Source organism: Juglans microcarpa x Juglans regia, chromosome 6D, assembly GCF_004785595.1.
Source record: "Juglans microcarpa x Juglans regia isolate MS1-56 chromosome 6D, Jm3101_v1.0, whole genome shotgun sequence".
Lineage (NCBI taxonomy): Eukaryota > Viridiplantae > Streptophyta > Magnoliopsida > Fagales > Juglandaceae > Juglans > Juglans microcarpa x Juglans regia.
In genome coordinates, this window is record NC_054604.1 from 19,138,360 (window position 1) to 19,159,873 (window position 21,514).

The 21,514-nt window shown below is 37.9% G+C and overlaps 1 protein-coding gene across 2 annotated transcripts; it reads left to right on the forward strand.

Annotated features, from left to right (window-relative positions):
* The first annotated feature begins 3,410 nt into the window (after positions 1–3,410).
* Positions 3,411–12,474, forward strand: LOC121234040 (protein transport protein SEC16B homolog). Of its 2 annotated transcripts, XM_041129841.1 has the most exons (14): positions 3,411–3,567; positions 3,682–5,752; positions 6,086–6,406; positions 7,652–7,780; positions 7,862–7,984; positions 8,114–8,281; positions 8,933–9,058; positions 9,152–9,286; positions 9,706–9,833; positions 9,917–10,025; positions 10,104–10,421; positions 10,521–10,664; positions 10,799–11,091; positions 11,466–12,474. In XM_041129841.1, exons 2-14 carry the CDS (start codon positions 3,950–3,952, stop codon positions 11,980–11,982), a joined length of 4,314 nt encoding a protein of 1,437 aa, XP_040985775.1. In that variant the 5' UTR covers positions 3,411–3,567; positions 3,682–3,949; the 3' UTR covers positions 11,983–12,474. The 2 variants fall into 2 exon arrangements, with proteins under 2 accessions (XP_040985775.1, XP_040985774.1); XM_041129840.1 differs by having other exon boundaries at positions 3,497–5,752.
* The last annotated feature ends 9,040 nt before the right edge of the window (positions 12,475–21,514 follow it).

The window sequence follows — 21,514 nt, forward strand, 5'->3', positions numbered from 1 at the left end:
TCACAAATGGCCTAATGACCATAGGTTGTTACCACTGACTAACATACATAATTGTTACTAGGATACAAAATGATTATAGCCCAAATCACAACAAAATAGGATCATGACAATAATAAAGCTGTTAAGGTTTCCTTATACTTCTTCTCCATAGCAGTAAATTTGGCTTGTTCAGTCATTATATGTTCTTGGTTTATTATGTCTTTCCTTCTTTGAACTAACTCTAACGTCATCTTGCAACATGTATTTTGTTGCATTTCAAGATCAATCCATTGAAAAAATCTATATTGATTGTTGATCTTATAATTTAGACAGTTGTAAAATCACTTGCCAAAAGTAGTAGTCTTGCCTGAAATCCTTAGTTTGGATGGAATTCCACAATAGCAAAATGACCTCTCCAAACCAACTTATGCTTTTGCTCTTTGCATCTAAGAACTTAAACTGGCACTATTGGCATTGTATTTCATATTGTTTGATTTTGGATCACGTTACTACTTAAACAATATTGTTAGCTGATCATTTTAGGAAAAAAATAGTTAAATTATTGACAAATAAACTTTGGTGGCAAAGTATCGTGCCATGATTTCTAGCTAATAAATAATTAAGTAAATCTGGACAAATTATTGTCATTACATTTCCTAGTTTCCTAGCAAAATAAACTGTAGAGGATGCTCGAATAAGCAACAATACTCTTCAAAGTGTCACCATAAACTGTAGATAATGCTCGAATGACTAACAGAGTACAAGAAGATGTATATGGCAACAGAACCAGAAGCAAAAAATGACTTCCACCATAAAGGTACAATGTATCCAAATACTCATAAAGGTACAACTTAGAATATATAGTTAAATATGGGATCCAAAGTTTTCACAAAACAAGAGCACAATAATCACCTTGTATTTGTTGGTTAATGCAGCAATTCACCTTGTACCTTTTTTCATCCCAAGATTGATGCTCCTCCATTTATAACTCACATTTTTCGTTGTACAGAATATATTTATTTATTACATGATTTGCTATAATCTCTTAAATACATTCATGTGTATAAGAAACTATCAGTATAAATGAAATGATTCTACAACTTTAAGTTCCAATACCTTGTTCAAAGGGGCAGCGAGATAGATCTTCTATAAAATAAAGGATCAATGCATTCACTCGACTTCAGCAAAAAGAAGGAACTTCTTTAAAGTCTGAAAAGAAAATGAAAACGATTATATCAAAGCCTAAACAATTTACTTGGAGCAAACATTTTCATGGAAATATAAACAACTCATAAAAATCAATTCTTTAGCAATCCACTCGTCCCACTAAAATTGGTTCTGGAATGGGTTTTCCTTGAAGAGAAAGAGGATAGAGAGAGGGAGGGAGGCCAAGGTGGGGCTAGGGCTCGACGAGAGGGAAGGAAGGGGTGGGGCTCGGGCTCGACAGGAGGGAGGGATTGGGTGGGGCTTGGGCTCGAGGCAATGGTTAGTGAGAGAGAGAGAGAGAGAGAGAGAGAGGGAGGGAGATGGAAAATGGAATCCACAATCCTCTACAGTGTGGCCACCAGGTTGATAAATGAAGTGTCTACGTGTCACATTCTCATTGGATGTCCTTTTTTAGGGGAGAGCGGTGGAGCATACGGGAAATTATTCTCTAATTATTTTCCATTTCATAGCTTACTTTTATTTTTTTTATTAAGTGAAATATCTTTTTTTATTTGTTAAATGAAGAGAAATACTCAGAGCTCGTTTGGATACAGAAATTATCTTATCTTATCTCATTTCATCTTATATTATCATTATAATTTTTTCAAATTCTTACACAAAATATAATAAACAATTCAATTTTTTCAAATTCTAAAACAATAATAATATTAAAAAATAATATTCTAATAATATTTTATTCAACTCATCTAAAACTATCTCATTTCATCTCATCTCATAATATTTTAATCTATAAAGAATTTTGTTTTTATATGGTATTAGGATAAATTTTAATTCAAAGTAGATGACATCATTTTATAAACTTCCATTTACAAAATTTATCTACAGATTTATTTCTCTGTTAAAGGACGACGTTGAAGGTTGTGCACACCGTTTAACAAGATCCCATTGTAAATTGTCAAGCGAATTGAAATTTCCAATAAACGAGGTGGTTTTTATACAATGCTTGTGTACATTTAAAAAAACAAAAAATAGGTAAATTTGGAATTTACATAAAAAAAAAAATTTTTTTTTTAATAATAAACTCTATTTCTTTTAGAGAAATGATGTTTACTGTGTGAATACGAAAGCGTTGAGTAATCTTTTTTAAAAAAGTAAGTAAATATGAGATTTACATAAAAAAATTTAATTTTTTAATAATAAATTTTATTTTTTTTAAAAGAATTAAGATGTGCTTGCACACACAATAACTGTATTTAACATTACTTTTTCTTTTAAATAAGTATGTAAGACTTGCATACTTTAAAATTATATCTAGTATTACTCTTAACGAAATAGAAGAAAATCTTTATCCACATCAAAATAATATCTAAATAAAAGTTTATACTTGACTTGTCAAAATTATTATATATTTATATGAGATTTGATGTGTTAAAGTAGATTTTAAAATTATTTTTATTGTATAATAAATCTGTATATATTTTTTAAAGTAAAAAAAATAAAAAAAAACATGAAAAATGTAATTTTATTTCATTTTTAATTGTTTTTTTAAATAATCTTTATTTTCTTAAAGCTAAAATGATCTGTTTTTGAAACAACGGAAAAGTTAATTTCCTTTTTAAAATTCTTATTTCTAAAATTTTATTAATTCTTTTATTTGTTAGAAATAATCTTTATTTTCTTAACGTTATTTTACTTTAGGTTAATTTTTATTATTTTGAAAAGGAACTTGCTATATAAAAGCTTAAATCTAAAATTTAATAGTTGTAGTTTGGTTTTTTTTTTTTTTTTTGGAAGATTTTTAAGAGCCATTTTGTCTTTTTAAGAGAAAATGAGTCATTGATTTTATCTTATTTTTAAATTTTTAAATTAATGATTAAAGAAATGAATATTAATAATTTTGTGTATTTATTTTAAAAAATATTTAAAAATGTTTAAAAAATATTTAAAATTTTTATTTTGCACTAATGATACGTCCAACTGTAAACGCTGGGCGGAGTAGCACTACTGATTTTGATATTTTGTGAGATATTACCGAAATTGATGTTTTGGAGATATTGTCAAAAAAAAAAAAAAAAAAAAAAAGGAAAAAAGAGTATAATGTGGCCACGGTAACCTTTCCATGTGCTATGTATATATAATTTGTTTTATTTTTTATTTTATATTTTGAAAAAAAAAATATTAGAAAGGTGCAACATAGCAATTTGCATGCACAAGCCCACGTATTACGCTCCTCAAATATTTCTGGCGGTAAATAAAGAAATAATAATATATAATAATAATAATAATAATCTAAACTAAAATAAGAGAAATTAGAAAATAATAATAAATAATAAACGAAGATCTTGGTGGGTGCGAGATCGGAGGCTCTCCTCTGCTCAAATACTCTCTCTGTTTCTCTTCGACATTTCCTCCTCTCGATCTGTAAGCTATTTTTGGCATTTTGTTTAATTATTTACTTTGGCTTCAACTCTATGCGTTGAATTCAAGCCGAAACTAGCATAATTTTGATGGTTTTTTCTTGATTTATGGCTCTAGGATTTCAACTACCTTAACAACCGTAGATCTTGTTCGTTCAAGGGCTATGTATCTTTGATTTAGGGTTAGGCTCCGGGGAATCTCTGATTTTGAGGTGAGATTCTGCGTTTCGGATTTGGATCTCGAGGTTTTGTTAATCTTTCAGCTCGGATTTCGAGGTTTCGCTTTTAGAAGAGTTGTTACTTCCTGGAAAATTTGGGGGTGGGGCTGTAGTCGGCGGGGAATTTTGCGGATTTTGGTGGGATCGGGAAGGGTTAGGGTTTGATAAATGGCTTCGAATCCTCCATTCCAGGTGGAGGATCAGACGGACGAGGATTTCTTCGATAAACTGGTAGGCGATGAGTTTGGGCCTACCACAACCGGATCAAACCCCCAGTTCACTGACGGTAATGATTCTGACGACGCTAAAGCGTTCTCGAACCTGAACATCGCTGAGGTTGGAAATGCATTTGGGGATTTGGGCGGCGGCGGCGGCGGCGATGATAGCATGTTGGAATTCGAAGCGAAAACCGAAAAGGATCACGTGGATGGCGCTGCAAAGTCGTTGGGTGCTCGCGCTGAAGAGAGGAATTCATTGGTTTCATCGAATTCGGTTGGGTGTGATAGTATAGTCGAGTCTAGTAATGATGGGATAGGATCTGAATTCACATCGGACTCGACCATGAGCAAGAGCAGTGGATCCGGAGGGTCTGGGGTTAAGGAGGTGGGCTGGAATTCTTTTCACGCGGGCTCGGAGCAAAACAGCAGTAAAGGGTTCGGATCGTACTCAGATTTTTTCAATGATTTGGGTGGGGATTCTGGTACTTTCCAGGGGGATGTCGGTGATAACTTGAATAGCCAGGCAAAAACTGTATCGGCCCAGGAGGAATATGGAGCTGATGGTACGAATAATTCTGTTAATTATGCAAATTATCAGGAGAGTCAAGTTTATGGTGCATCAATGGAACAAAGTACAAATATGCAGGATTTAAATAGTAGTCAGTCCTGGGAAAATATGTATCCGGGATGGAAGTACGACCCCAATACCGGGCAATGGCATCAAGTGGATAGTAATGATACTATGGCAACTGATGTTCATCATACAGGAAGTGATTGGGGTGATGTTAATGATCAGAAAACGGATGTTTCTTACTTGCAGCACGCTGCTCAGCCAGCTGTAGAAAGTGTGGCTGAAACTAGCACGACCGAGAGTGTATCTAACTGGAGTCAGGTTTGCAAAGGTAATAACGGGTATCCGGAGCATATGGTTTTTGATCCTCAGTACCCAGGTTGGTATTACGACACAATTGCACAAGAATGGCGGGCATTGGATACCTACACTGCCTCCATTCAGTCGACGGCACAGGCCCATGATCAGCAGCATCAAAATGGGTTTGTTTCCAATGGTAGTTTTCATCAGAATAGTAATAGCTTATATGGCGGGTACATGCAAGCTGATAATTATGAACAAGGTTTTGGTAGCCAAGGCCCAGATGGAAGCTGGACTGGGGCTTATAGCAATGATTATCCGCAAAATTTGAATGCGTGGCCAGCTGAAACTGTTCCAAAGAGTGAGGCTTTTGCCACCTATGGCAATGATTATCAGCAACATTTGAATGCATGGTCAGCTGAAACTGTTCCAGAGAACGAGGCTTTTTCGACTTTGAGTAGAAACCAGCAATTGGATAATTCTTATGGTTCCAACTCTTCGTTAAACATTAACCAACAGAAGTCCTTGAATTCCTTCGGAACAGTTTCAATGTACAATGGAGCAAGTCAGGCTCATGGTAAGGCTAACGGTGCTGTTGATTTCAATAACTTTATCCCTGATGGGAACTTTAGCCAGCAGTTTAATCAGGCAAATACAAAACTAGATGAACAAACACAATTCTCGAACAATTACTTTGACAGTCAGAAACCCCCAAATCTTTCACATCAATCGTTTGAGAGTGGCCATCGGACTTATGCTCCCAATGCTGGAAGATCGTCTGCTGGGCGTCCTCCACATGCCCTGGTAACTTTTGGGTTTGGCGGAAAACTCATTGTAATGAAGGATAAAAGTTCTCTCAGTAGCTCATCGTATGGAAGCCAGGTTGGGGCCTTGGAATCTTCTCCTTTTTCTTTCGATTTTCTTTTCATGCTTTTTTGGGTTGGCAAAAACTGAGACGAGGAAATAAGAATATCTTTCTAAAATTTGTCCTTTCTGTGTTATCTGAACATGGTGTCCCATAAGGCATCTTCTGTGGAAAAAAAAAATTTGTTGAAACATCAAATTGCTGTATAATTTGTTGAGTGAATCATTTTGCTTATTTAGAATCCAATATATTTGTTATTTCCTCTCGGTTCTTTTGGGGAGTTGGCCAAAGGGATCATGCTAATATTGATATATGAAAGAGCAAATTACCTAATTTTGTTTTATGTGAAGGATCCTGGAGGAGGCTCAATTTCTATAATGAACTTGATGGAAGTTGTCATGGGAAACACTGATATGTCAAGCTGTGGATTGGGTGCCTCTGGTTATTTTCGTGCTTTGTGCCAACAATCCTTTCCAGGTCCATTGGTTGGTGCTAGTGTTGGAAGTAAAGAGTTGAACAAATGGATTGACGAGAGGATAACAAGCTGTGAATCACCTGATGTGGATTATAGAAAAGGTGAACTATTGAGGTTGCTTCTCTCTTTGCTTAAAATTGCTTGCCAACATTATGGAAAACTTCGATCTCCTTTTGGTGCCGACACTGTGTTGAGGGTAAGTCAAACGTTTTCCTTTATTTATTATTATACTTCTTTTATTTGATGAGAAATTTGTAACATCTATTATATACCCGAATGTAGTAGACAAGAACAATAATTGTGATGAATTCTCACTGTGCTTTTGCTTCCTTGCTGGCTGTGCTCTTGAAAGATTGACCAATGACTCATAGGCCTTCAACTTCTACCTGTTGTGCATGAAAAATTGTGGGATGTGGCCTTTGCAAATTCATAATTTTGGTAACCCTTTAGGAGTTAAAATTTAAATTTGCTTGTAAATTATTGCCAAGGCCGTTTAGTTTGGCTTAAATTAGTTTTAATATGTCCATGTTTTCTTGATTAGAGTACTCAAGTGCCTCATTGGTTAATGACATATATATGGTAGAGTATTCTCCATAAGATTACAGAGTAAAATAATCTATGTGACATAAATGCTCACCATAGCCCCATGTCCTTCCCATTTTCTTTCATTTAATAGAATGATGTAGGTCCAAAAGCTGAGGCATGAAACGAGAACAGCTAAGAAGACTTGCATTTTTATTCTATTTATAGCATTTATTGATGCTACAAGGACGTAAAAAAAAATTCTCAATGATATACGAAATGATTATAAGAGAACTTATTAGGTACAAGGCTATATATAGGGCCAAATGGGGTAAAAGCATCCATTTGGAAATCCTAATTAGTTGGGATTAAGGCTACATTGTGTTTAGTTGATGCTGTTAGTAAATAGGTTTGTCTTCAAAACAAATGGTTACATCATTCTTCTAGGGGGTTCTTAGACACCATCTAGGAAATCCATCTGTTAATTCACTGGTGTAAAACCAGGTTGCTTCCAAGTATGAATATAGAAATACTGGGATTTTCCATTGATGTTCCTTTCTCATGTGATGCTTTCAGAAGCGGAGATAATTCTTGATTATTTTAATACTTTTGTTTCTCATGTTTGCATGAATTTTTTTTTTCGTAGGTAAAATAAAATTTTATTGAAAAGAAAAAGAATAGGGGTAGCACAAGTACACAGGTGGTATACAGTGAAAAATTATTTTAGGTTGCATTTATTGCTATATTATAAAAACTTTTGATTTGGCATGCTTCCCTCAGTCATATCTTTCCTGTATATATTTTCAGTCATATCTTCTCTGTTATTTTCTTCCAGCCGATTGTATTCTTTAAGAACAGCCTGGCCTTGGATATTATAAATAGGGCATTTGGTAATGTCTTTGCTCTGTATTTGCAATAGGAAAATGATTCTCCAGAATCAGCAGTTGCTAAACTTTTTGCATCTGCCAAGAGGAATGGTACTCAATTCAGTGAGTATGGTGCTCTTAGCCACAGTTTGCAGAAATTGCCTTCTGAAGGACAAATAATGGTATGTGATAAATTGCTTTGCCTTTCTTCCCCACTTTGCCCGATTTCTTACAATCCTGTAAAATTTTGACTTGCTTTACAGGCAACCGCGTCTGAGGTACAAAGTTTCCTGGTTTCTGGTAGAAAGAAAGAGGCCCTTCAATGTGCACAAGAAGGTCAGCTGTGGGGACCCGCACTTGTGCTTGCTTCACAGCTTGGTGATCAGGTTTGTTGTCCGTTTCAGTCAATCCAGATGTTTGCATTTGTTTGGTAGAGAGAGTTTTGAGCTTACATCTTCTCACCTTCATCTTCTTTCTCTTCATTGTGGTGGCGGTGTCGGCTTGGACCAATGCAGTACTATGTTGATACTGTGAAGCAAATGGCGCTTCGCCAGCTGGTTGCTGGATCACCTCTTCGTACTTTATGCCTGCTAATTGCAGGGCAACCCGCAGAAGTTTTTTCTTCGGGCACAACTGATCCTGGTCTTCGGGGTGCTGTTAGTATGCATCAACAGCCTGCCCAGGTGATGTATTGATTTAAGAATTTTCCATTGTTGTAGTTGTTGCTACATTATCATTTTCCTTTTTCACATTACGCAATTATACACTTTGGCATTTAAGAAAAGAAAGGTTAAGCTATATCCAGGCAGAGGTTTCCTATTAAGGACAAGCTAAAAGAAGAATTTTATGTCGAAGATATGTTCAATAGGTTGTTTGATCCAAATTTTACCAAGTGATAAGTTTTAGATACGTTTGGGATTTGGCCAAGTTGGCTGTGTAATGAACTAGTATGAGCCCACATGAGTTATGGGCCTCAGATGGTTAACCTAGCAAGGAGGTGGTCCAAATGGGCCATTTCTAACTCATCTTTTTGAAATTTTTTATGAAGAAAACTCAACCAATTTCCGAGTAAAATTCGAAGACTAACATTACTATAGTTCTTTCATTCAAAACTACTTATAAAAAAAAATTATTAAAAAACATTTGTGAAACTTGATGATAGGAAAAAGTACACTTCATACCCTCAAAACTATTAGAGGTTTTGTAATTTTTAACCCAAAGTGCAAAATTGATCTAGCTGCTACTTGTTGGCATCTTTTGAAATTTTACCAAATTCTTCTGTTGGCATCTGTGACTTGGAACCATATCCTTATTTTTTCATGGTGAAATTACAGAGTGGAGCCAATTTTATGCTTGATGACTGGGAGGAAAATTTGGCGGTAATAACTGCAAACAGAACAAAGGATGATGAACTTGTGCTCATTCATCTTGGAGATTGCTTGTGGAAGGAAAGAAGTGAGGTACTGTATCATGTCCTATGATTTATACTGTTTATTGTTTTTCTTTTGGAAACAATTTTTATTCCTGAACCTAAAGACTGAGTCCTGTTTCAGATTACTGCTGCGCACATCTGCTATTTAGTTGCGGAAGCAAACTTTGAGTCATACTCGGACAGTGCCAGACTCTGTTTAATTGGAGCAGATCACTGGAAATGTCCTCGAACCTACGCTAGTCCAGAGGCTATTCAGGTGCTTTTAGATTCCAGTCAGCACACTCTGTTGCTAGTGCATCTATTAGTTCAGGAATTCTAGTGGTTGCAAGATGTTTTAACTTTCTTTGAGATTGCAGGACAGAAACTAAACATATTTAGAGCTTTTTTTATTTTATGTCTGTGCGCATAAACTCAAAATTCCTTGTAGTTGCACCTTTTATGTTGGACACCTTGCAGCTGTCATTGTAGGATTATTTCTAAGTAATGGCCATATATGCTTGATTCACTGTCCCATTTCTTGTTTAGCTTTGATTAGCCTAAGCTCAGATGTTCTTGTGGTTGTCAATCACAGCGTCTTTTCCATTTTCTCAAGCACTTATTCCCTTACATTAATTTATATAGTAAATGATGCTTTATGGACAATTCATACTGAAGATACCTGATGACATTGGACAGAGGACCGAGTTATATGAATATTCCAAGGTGCTTGGGAACTCTCAGTTTATCCTGATACCATTTCAACCATATAAGCTCATATATGCACACATGCTAGTTGAAGTGGGGAAGGTTTCAGACTCTTTGAAGTAAGTAGGAATTGTTTCATTTTGATGCTTCATGCAATTTTGTCGTCCTTCTTTTCCCTTTTAAACATGTTTGGTTAACTCAGATACTGTCAAGCGGTATGGAAGTCTTTGAAGACTGTTCGAGCACCTGAAGTGGAAACATGGAAACAATTGGTTCTATCTCTTGAGGAGAGGATCAGAGCCCATCAACAGGTACTTATTCCTATTAGTGTTTCTATTGACTTTTAAGCTATTATTGCTGATCCCTTGCAATGAACATCCTTATTGCAGGGTGGATACACTGCAAATTTGGCTCCAACAAAATTAGTTGGCAAATTGCTCAACTTTTTTGATAGTACTGCCCATCGTGTTGTTGGGGGCCTACCACCACCTGCACCATCAGTATCACAAGGGAGTGTTCCTGGGAATGAACACTATCCGCAGCCCAGCGGCCCTAGAGTTTCGACTAGTCAGTCAACAATGGCCATTTCATCATTAATGCCTTCTGCTTCAATGGAGCCCATAAGTGATTGGACGGCTGATGGTAATAGAATGACAATGGTTAATAGAAGTGTTTCAGAACCAGACTTTGGTAGAACTCCAAGACAGGTAAGAGTGTCTCCCAACTTGGGGATCTGTACCTAATTCTTCGTTATGTGTACTTGGTTGAATAAAATTTGCAATTTTACTAACTTAGGATGGGATCAGGTCGATTCATCGAAAGACATGACCTCATCAAATGACCAAGGGAAAGCTTCAGTTGGGTCATCACGCTTTGCTCGTTTTGGTTTTGGCTCTCAGTTGTTGCAAAAGACTGTTGGGCTAGTTTTAAGGCCGCGCCTGGGTCGACAGGTAGTGACTTGGAAATTGTTATTTTTTAGACTTCTCTCCATTTGTTTTTCATGTTTGTCTTTTTCTGGAGTATGGTTATGTTTTTCTTGATACCCCTTTTAAATGGTCTTTTTTATTCTGCATTGCTGCTGAAGGCTAAGCTAGGTGAAAAGAACAAATTCTATTACGATGAAAAGCAGAAGAGATGGGTAGAGGAAGGTGTGGAGCTCCCAGCTGAGGAAGCTTCCTTTGCACCGCCTCCAACAACTGCAGCCTTCCAGAATGGTATGTCAGATTACCATTTGAAATCCGCAATGCAGAAAGAAGGGACTCCAATGAATCAGAGCCCATATTATAAAACTCCTTCAGAACATAATTCAGGAATCCCATATGGTCCTTCCAGCTCAAATCAGTTTTCGGCTCGGGGAAGAATGGGTGTACGATCAAGGTAACTAAGAAAATTTTGCTTGTTTCCTTTCTTTTTTTTATCCAAATAAATGGTTACGCTAATTCCATGATTGAATAACGTGGAGTTCAACCCTGTTATGAGGTGATGGTAATAATCGAATCAAGTGAAAGTGGAGCTTTATTGGTTTTTAAAGAGGAAGCTTGCAAAGATATTTAATGAAAAAGTGACCTTAAACTTTACTGGAGTATCAGGGTTGTGTGATTTTATTTATTTGGTTAGTGGAGAGTTTTACTGAATTTGTGAAAATCTCTGGAGTACCTATATAAAAGTCCATTATCTTTCCTCCTTATCTCCAACAACAAATTGGAGACCACAAATTAATCTCGGTAGAGTGTATTCTTGGCCTTTGGCAGGTATGTGGACACCTTCAACCAAGGTGGTGGAAGCCCTGCAAACTTGTTCCAGTCACCTTCTGTGCCCTCTGTTAAGCCTGCTGTTGCTGCAAATGCAAAGTTTTTCATTCCCACCCCAGCATCATCAGGTGAACAGACAATGGAGGCCATAGCAGAAAATGGGCAAGAAGACACTGCAACCCATGAAGATCCTTCCACATCTACTGCATATGACTCTTTCCAGTCTCCCATACCTTCATCATCAATGAGCATGCAGAGGTTCCCGAGTATGGGTAGCATCCCAGGCAAGGGTGTGGGAACAAATGGCGAGGCCTCTCTCCCTCCTAACTCGCGAAGAACAGCCTCCTGGGGTGGAAGCTTCAGTGATCCATTCAGCCCTCCCAATCCGGCTGAAACAAAAACTCTAGGGGAAGCTTTGGGCATGCCCCCTTCTACATATATGCCAAATGAGTCTTCTTTGATGCGCATGCCAATGAATGGTGGCAGTGTTGATGACCTTCATGAAGTGGAACTTTGAGCCGACATATGGAAAATGTAAATATTGAAGTTTTGTTCTTTGTGATCAATAGAATACTTGGGACAATCCTTCTCCTCGATCTCTTCAAAGTGCGAAATGGTGGTATGTGCCCGAACCCGACTCCTCAGAAGAAACAAACGATGTTATCCCCTCCTGTTGTGTTTGAAGAGATATGGTTGGCGCAGTTTTTCAGTTATGTCAAAGCCGAAATTTTATTTGGATGTGCCGGTGCGGGGAGCCACTACCACTCGAGGTTCGGGAGTTTATACTTTTTATTATAAAGCAAGGAAACACTGTGGGCAGCTTTGTACAGTTCATTTGTTCATTTATTGAGAAACAGACAGTTCACCTGGGAAGGTAGGGTCTGAAAAGGAAAGATAGCACAGATTGAATTGCAAAAATTAGTGTTTTGCTTGTTAATTTTCATGGTTTTAATGTTTTACAAAATTAAACAAAATATCCAAATTGGAAGCTGAAATTTTGTTCTTTGAATTTGGGTCTCAATGGTATTGGCATCAGCTTATCTATTTTTTTTTTTTTTTATTTAAGTTTTATTTAAAAACCTTTTCTGTTTCCTTTTTTTTTTTTTTTTTTTTTTTTTTTTTTTTTTTTTTTTTTTTTTTTTTTTTTTTTTTTTTTTTTTTTTGCACTTCTCATCTTGAGAGCCTAGGCAGAAACTACCCCACTGCCGGTTTAAGTTGGATTTGATTCCCAAACCCAGATCACCGAGGGATACCCATTTCCTCCATTAGTCGGTCTTCCTTCACCAACACTTTACTGCAATCGATTTATATTTTTTGTTCACTATTTATTTTTTGAACGATTTGAGGTTGTCCCCAAGTCGTTGATTATAATATTATTTTCTTAAATGAAAGAAATTTTGTTGCAGAAATTTCACACTTTCATAAACTCATTAATAATTAATTACTCGAGTATATTAAAACTCTATAATAAGTTTGGTAATCTATTATATATTAATTTATACAAGGAAAATTAACATATTTCGTATTTGTAATAACATATATGACTTTTTACCATAAAAATATTATTATATTATGTTCTAAGGTTAAATATTAAAATAACCCATGTGGTTGAAATTAATTGTCTTCTAAAAATGAATTTTTTTTCATTCTTAATACTTTTAACTTCCATCGTTTGAGTCCTTCTGTTACAAATCAGTTAGATCCTGCAACACCCCAGGCTTATAATAGAAAGCACACAGAAACTCTCTTCAAGGGGGGTGCCTCCAGGAAGAGTTGAGAGAATAGGGAAAGAGAAGATAGAAGGGAAAAATTAGGTTTTCTTTTACTTTTTCAAAACAACACAAATAAGCAAATAAAAGTAAAGAATAAAGCCCCAACAGCCTTGGGCTCCCCTGCGGCCCATAACTACGGCTCTTTACTCGTAACCCACTATGTGAATGGCCCTAGCCCGAAGTCTAGCCCATATGCTTCTTCCCATAGAAGCTTCCTACTCAATCTGAAGTGAAGACTTCAGTTTAGTTCCCTATTCAAGTCTTGATAGTTCCTTGCACTAACCCTTCCTCGCTGTTGTTGCTATGATCTCTGCCGCCTGAAGGAGCTCCGACAAAGGTTTGTTACATAACCCCCCCCCCCCCCCTCTCTTTAAAACATCTTGCCCGCAAGGTGGGGGAAGTCATCTTCAGTTTTGAATAAACCTCCCATGTCGCATCTGCTGTGTCTTGGCCGTGCCAACTGGTAAGTAGCTCTACTCTTGCATTATTCCCTACTTTTTTCATGTCTTGCTTAGGATTTTGGTTGGCTCTGGGTGTATAACTCCGTATTTTTCAATCGGTGGTAGGATTGGAAGTGTCATGACCTTAGATCTATTACAGATAATGGCTCAAAATAATATCAGATCATCACAGCCTATTGTCATCGGTTACTTGCATGATTTTAGGCCAAAATACTTGTATATATATTTCCATTTATAGAGTAACGTAAACTGTAATAACTTATATTTATATTCTTTCCTTTTTTATTTACATTTTGTAATACTCTGTATATATACAGTAGTTACACATGAATACAATTAAAAATCAATTTTCATCAATTGTTTATCTTCTTTATGGTATCAGACAGCTCTCTTTTCTAACAAGACTGTAATTTTTTTTTTCCTCGATCCTATGGCTTCCAACAGCTCCAACACTCCAGTATCCAACACTACATTAAACTCTTCGACAAAACAACAGCCCCTGGTATCTATCGATGCCAGCACCCAACTTCCTTTGAAGCTTACCCCTACCAATTATCCTTCCTGGCGAGCTTAGTTTGTCACTCTTCTCATTGGATACGATCTTATGGGATTCATTGACGGCACATCTCGTTGCCTATCTCGCGGTGACCTCAATTTGCCACCATCAATTGCATACAAGTTATGGTACGAGCAGGATCAACTCTTACTTCACACCATATTTGCCTCATCTCTAAGACTGTGATGCCCTTGATTGCATCTGTGGCAACATCCCATGCAGCATGGGAGAGACTTCGATGCTTGTATGCCAACAAGTCTCGTACTCGAGTTTTGCAGCTTAAGGAGGATCTCACGCTGATACAGCGTGGCAATCGATCTGTTAGAGATTTCTTCAATCTGTGAAAATGCTTGCAGATGAACTTACAGTAATTGATGCACCCCTCTCGGCAGATGACATCACATTGTATGTTCTCAATGGATTAGGGACAGAATTCAAGGATATTGTGGCGCCCATTAGAGCTAAAGAAAACACTCTAAATTTTGAAGAACTTCATGATTTATTGGTTGGTCATGAAACCTATCTCAAAAGAATGGACTTTGCTACTGCTAATCTAGTAGCAACAGCCAACTCCACTCAACGCCGTAGCAATCAAAGTAAATTCCACAACAAAAAACAGCAAGGGAGAAATTTCAATGGTGACAAACGTTTTTCCAAGCGAGACAAAGGAGGAAAGCCACCTATAACCTGTCAACTATGTGCTGAACAAGGTCACAGCCAAGCAATGTCTGGCAGTCACCAAAGGCTCACCATCTGCAAATTGTGCAACTAATGGAGGTGCCTCGGACAAAAAGTGGCTGGTGAACTCGGTAGCATCCCACACAATAACCTCAGACTTATTAAATTTTTCTATTCACTTTGAATACGATGGAATTGATGAAGTGGTTATAGGGGATGGATTAGGTTTGCGTGTTACACATGTTGGATCCATGTCAATTCCTTCCAAATCTTGCACATTCAATTTACCCGATACTCTATGTGTTCCTTTAATTCATAAAAATCTTATTTCTGTGCATTCCTTTACAAAAGCTAACAATGTCTTTCTTGAGTTTCACCCTTTTTGAATTCTTTGTGAAGGATCGGAGCACAGGAATGACACTGCTTCGAGGTAGATGTCAAGATGGTGTTTATCCACTTCCAATACCAGTTGCTACAAGTTCATCTCGACCACTTGGTCTAGTAGGTGAACATGTCTCACTCAACAATTGGCATCGGAGGCTAGACCATCCAACTTCTACTATTGTGTGTCAAATTATCAATCAAAATTCCTTACTTGTTTTAGATAAGGATTCTTCATTGACAAATCTTTGTATCTCGTGCAAATGCAATAAAAGTCATCATCTTCCTTTAAGAACCACTTCGCTTATTAGCCATAATCCTTTATAGTATATATATGCCGATGTTTGGGGTCCTGCATCCTTTACCTTTGTGGATGGTTACAAATATTATGTAATATTCATTGACCATTTCACAAAGTACACATAGTTCTTCCCTCTTTGCAAAAAATCATATGTGAGTTCTATTTTCCTTCACTTAAAAAAAATGCTTGAAAACCAATTTCAACACAAAATCAAAAATTTTTATTTAGACAATGGGGGTGAGTTCCAAGCATTGCGCTCCTTTCTTGCACAAAATGGAATAAGTTTTTATACCTCGGCACCTCACACTCCTCAACAAAATGGGACAAGTGAGTGTCACCACCGCCATATTGTGGAGACTGGTCTTACTCTACTCCATCAAGCTTCTCTCCCTTTGTCTTACTGGTCACATGCTTCTTAGACTGCTATTTACTTAGTAAACCGAATGCCAACCAAAATTCTTAAAAATCAAAGTCCATTTGAAGTGTTATTTGGTTGACTGCCAAATTAGCTAAAATTAAGAACATTTGGTTGTCAATGTTTCCCTTGGTTAAGACCATACAGTCCAACCAAACTTCATCCCAGGTCTTGGGCATGTCTATTCATTGGCTACAGCACCTCACAAAGTGCTTATCGGTGTCTTGATCTTGAATCCTCAAAAATATATCTCTCTAGACATGTTGAGTTTGATGAAAATGTCTTCCCATTTTATGGCTCTGTTTCTAATCAGTCCTTGCCAATTGTTCCACCTTCTAGTGCAAGCAATCGGGCTGAACTATTGCATCTGGTGCATGGAAAACCATCTACACTAGCTTCACATCTGCCACTGCAGGATGCTGTTCCCACTGCCTCGACACCTACACAATTGAACTCCTCAACTGAGTCATCACCTCCAATTAATTCAAGCTCCTTGCCTCCACCTGCTCCTGTCCAGCTCTCAAGGAATCATTCAATGACAACAAGGTTAATGAATCACATTTACAAGCCCAAACAACTTTATATGGTGTCCAAACATCCTCTACCGCAACCTATTGAACCCACATGTGTCATGCAAGCCATGAAAGATCTTCAATGGCGTCAAGCAATGTCAGAAGAATTCACGGCACTTGTGAAACATGGAACTTGGGACCTTGTTCCAAAAATAGAAGCACAAAATTTGGTAGGATGCAAATGGGTATTTCGAATAAAAAGAAATCCTGATGGCAGTATTCAGCGCTATAAAGTGCGATTTTGATTGGTGGCTAAGGGCTTTCATCAGAGACCAGGCTTGGATTATACAAAGACTTTTAGTCCTGTAATCAAGCCGGTAACAGGTCGATCCATATTCATCATTGTTGTGATTCGTGATTGGTCCTTACGGCAATTAGACATTAATAATGCTTTCCTCCAAGGAACTTTGCATGAAGATGTCTATATGATCCAACCCCTAGGATTTGCTGATGCTAATTCTCCAATGCATGTATGCCGACTAAAGAAGTCTATCTATGGACTAAAACAGGCTCCATGAGCCTGGTACAAGGAGCTTTAGCTTTATCTTCTAGAACTGGGTTTCACAAACTCACGAGCAAATCGTTCTTTATTCATATTTCAGCAAAACACATTAATGATCTATTTACTTGTTTATGTAGATGATTTAATTATTACAGGAAGTGATAAAGCTATTGTCAACAAAGTGATTAGTCAACTTGAAGCAAGATTTTCACTTAAGGATCTTGGACTTCTCCACTATTTTCTTGGTGTGGAAGTAATTCCGTGCAAACATGGATTATTTCTAACCCAACAGAAATATATTCGTGACATCCTTGTCCAAACAAAAATGGATGGTGCTAAAGAAGTCCACACTCCACTCGCTTCCAAAGATAAATTGCAACTCAATGATGGATCCTCACTTGTTGATGCCATTGAATATCGAAGGGTAATTGGAGCTTTGCAATACCTTGCACTTACAAGGCCAGATATAGCCTTTACTGTCAATAAGCTTGCTCAGTTTATGCATCAACCAAGTACAATTCATTGGCAAGCTACAAAACGACTACTCAAATTTCTCAAGCTTACTCTCCATCATGGAATTATCATCAGACATATGGACAAGTTACATCTACATGGCTATTCGGATGCAGATTAGGGTGGCAATAAAATTGATCGCACATCGACCTCTGCATATATTATTTTTCTCAGATCAACACCTATATCGTGGTCCACTCGCAAACAACGTGCAGTTGCAAGGTCCTCCACAGAAGCAGAATATAGAGCCTTAGCCTCTGCAGCATCGGAACTAGCCTAGATTTCATCTCTGTTCAGTGAGCTAAAGATCCCAATTCCAAAATCTCCAACAATTTTTTTTGACAACATTGGTGCAACACAACTAAGTCTCAATCCTGTTTTTCACTCACGTATGAAGCATATTGCAATTGATTTACATTTTGTTTGAGATTTAGTTGCCAAAGGTGTATTGAATGTCTCACATGTTAGCACCGAAGATCAACTTGCTGACCTCCTCACCAAGAGCTTATCACGCCAGTGTTTCCAGAAACTTTCATCCAACATTGGTGTTGCAAATGAAACACACATCTTGAAGGGGCATATTACAGATAATGGCTCAAAATAATATCAGATCATCACAGCTCATTGTCGTCGGTTACTTGATGATTTTAGGCCAAAATACTTGTATATATCTTCCCATTTATAGAGTAACGTAAACTATAATAACTTGTATTTATATTCTTTCCTTTTTTATTTACATTTTGTAATACTCTGTATATATACAACAGCTACACATGAATACAATTAAAAATCAATTTTCATCAATTGTTTATCTTCTTTAAGATCCGATCTTCAATTTGAGTTGGGACACGTGAAATGTTGGGTGGATCCGAGATGATAGAGGGAGATCGAGCTTGTACGCAACACTGCCTATCTTTTGTAGAATTTGAAATGGTCCAAAGAATTGAGGTTCGAGTTTGAGGCTACGGCAGTGGGTTATGCTGGTTGGACGGTACGGCTGCAACTTGAGGTAGACCCATTCCCACTTGAAATACCCGCTCCTTTCTTTTTAAGTCTGAATACCTCTTCATGCTATTCTAGGCTTGTTGTATGTTGTGTTTGAGAAGCTTGGTGATGTGGTCTCTGTTGCGTAGGGTTTGGTCTATTGAGTCCACATGAGCTGTGCCAGGGATGTAGTCTAGGATTCGGGGTGGTGGGTAGCCATAGAGTGCTTCAAATGGCGTAAGCTTAGTGGATAGGTGCTGCGTAGAATTATACCGCCACTCGGCGAGGGAAATCCATAAGGACCAATCCCTTGGTCTGTCACCCGTAAAGCACCTCAAATAATTCTCCACTGTCTTGTGGCATGCCTTTGTTTGGCTGTCCGTCTGGGGGTGATAGGCGGTGCTCATTGCCATTTGAACCCCCTGTAATGAAAAGAGCTCTTGCTAAAATTGACTGGTAAAAGTTTTGTCCTTGTTGGAAACAATAGATACTGGTAGGCCGTGCAACTTGAATATATTTTTGAGAAATAGTTTAGCCACTGTCTTGGCGGTATAGGGATGCTTTAATGGCACGAAGTGGTTGTACTTAGTCAAACGGTCGACCACAATCCATAGGCTGTTATAATTGTGGGTATTGGGCAGTCCATCAATGAAGTCCATCGTTATGTGTGTCCATGGTTGGGAGGGGATGGGTAATGGTTGCAATAAACCACTTGGCAAAGAGTTATCAGTTTTGACTCTTTGGCAAAGATCACATGCCCTAATGAACTTTTTTAGATCCTTTTTCATCCTGGGCCAGTAGAAGTCATTTCGCATCCTGTGAATAGATTTGTCATACCCCGAGTGTCCGCCCCACGGACTGCTATGAGACAATTCCAGCAACCTGCTTTTGAATTCCTCATTGTTGGGAATATACAACCTGTTTTTGTACAATAGTAGGCCTTCTCTTAAGGCATAGTTGGAACTCAAACTACCCCGTGAGTAATCTTCAAGGAGGGTTTTCAAGTGTACATCTACATTATAGGCCTATTTCAATTCCTCCACCCACTCCACATTAGGAAAGGTAATTAACATAAGTTCAGCATCCTCTACTTTCTCCATTCTGGACAGCGCATCTACTGCCTTATTTTCCGACCCTTTCTTGTATTCCACCATAAAATCGTAACCAAGGAGTTTGGTAATCCACTTTTGTTTGTTGCATTGGTATCCCGATCTTTTGGTCCAGCAGGTGTTTTAAGGCTTTGCTGATCTGTTCTTACTACAAAAGCCCTCTCCAATAGATAAGGCCTCCATTTTAAGACTGTCGAAACAAGAGCAAAGAGCTCTTTCTCATACGTGGACATAGAGAGTGCCCTACCCTTTAAAGCTTGGCTGTAAAATGCTAATGGCCTCCCTTGTTGCATTAAAACAACCCCAACTGCAGTGTCGGATGCATCGCACTCGATCATAAATGGTATAGAGAAGTTAGATAGTGCCAATACCGGAGGTTGGGTCACCACCTCCTTCAACTTGTGAAAAGCAACCTTTGCCTCTTCAATCCAATGAAATCCATCTTTCTTGAGCATTCTTGTAAGTGGGGCTGCAATCGCTCCATATCCTCTACTGAATCTCTGGTAATAATCGATTAGTCTAAAAAATCCTCTTAATGCCTTTAGTGATTTAGGTAAGGGCCACTGAACCATGGCCTTGAGTTACTCGGGGTCTACCTTCACACCACCAGCTGAGATTAGATGGCCTAGATAGGCTACCTACTTGCACCCAAAGTGGCACTTTGAATGTTTGGCAAAGAGCTTGTGTTGGGCCAGCATCTCTAGAGTAAGCTGTAGGTGAGTTACATGCTCTTTTTCTGATCTGCTATACACAAGAGTATCGTCAAAAAACACAAGAATGAATTTTCTTAGAAAGGGGCGGAATACCTTGTTCATAAGACTTTGGAAAGTGGATGGGGCATTAATGAGCCCAAAAGGCATCACTAGAAACTCATACTGGCCCTCATGAGTTCTAAAATCAGTTTTGACTACATCCTCGAGCTTAACCCGGATTTGTTGGTAGCCGGATCGTAAATCCAACTTTGAAAAGATAATAGCACCTTGGAGCTCGTCCATTAGTTCTTCGACCACCGATATAGGAAACTTATATTTAATCGTCATGTTGTTCAACCCCCGGTAATCTACACACAACCGCCATGTTCCATCCGCTTTTCTTACTAACAAGACAGAAGAGGAGTATGGACTTTGGCTTGGCTGTATAACTCCTGTTTTCAATAGTTCCTGGATCAATTTCGTCTTTCTAGTAGTAGGGATAACGGTAGGACCTTATGAAGATGGGTTTTGTGTTGGGTATCAGGTTTATAGAGTGGTCATGGGTTCATGGGACTGATAGCCCTTTTGGCTCGGAAAACACATTGCCAAACTGATTTAGAAGGACTTGAATAGCTCCTGGAATTTGAGAGGCAGGTTGTTGTGTACTGTCATTTTCTGCTTCTAAGAGTTGCAGAATCACCCCTTTGTTTTCCAGCTTTTTAAGGGTATGTAAGGACCACTCCTCAATCAACTGCACTGCTGTAAGTCCCTGCAACAAAACTTCTTTTTTTTTCATAACAAAATTTCATGGTTAGCTTCTCAAAATCCCACAAAACAACACCCAACTCTCTTAGCCATTTCATCCCCATAACCATATAACATCCAGCTAAGACCAAAATTTGCACTTCCAAACGGAATGTAGTCCCCAGAATTATGACCATTAAGTCATTGCACCTCCCTTCAATTGGAATAAGGTCTCCATTGGCCACCCTCGCCTTGACTTTTTCCAAGTCATCCATAAGCAAGTTGGATTTTTTTAAGATTGATGGGTCTAAAAAATTATGTGTAGACCGGGTTTCAATTAATATAGTGACCCATTGATTTCCAACTCTT

What these genes read in the sequence shown, in the direction of transcription:
- LOC121234040 (XM_041129841.1), top strand. Translation starts at nt 3,950, where the DNA reads ATGGCTTCGAATCCTCCATTCCAGGTGGAGGATCAGACGGACGAGGAT. An exon ending in CTTCTGAAGGACAAATAATG is followed by an intron (nt 7,781 to 7,861) that starts GTATGTGATAAA and finishes CTTGCTTTACAG; the next exon opens with GCAACCGCGTCTGAGGTACA. An exon ending in CTAGTCCAGAGGCTATTCAG is followed by an intron (nt 9,287 to 9,705) that starts GTGCTTTTAGAT and finishes GACATTGGACAG; the next exon opens with AGGACCGAGTTATATGAATA.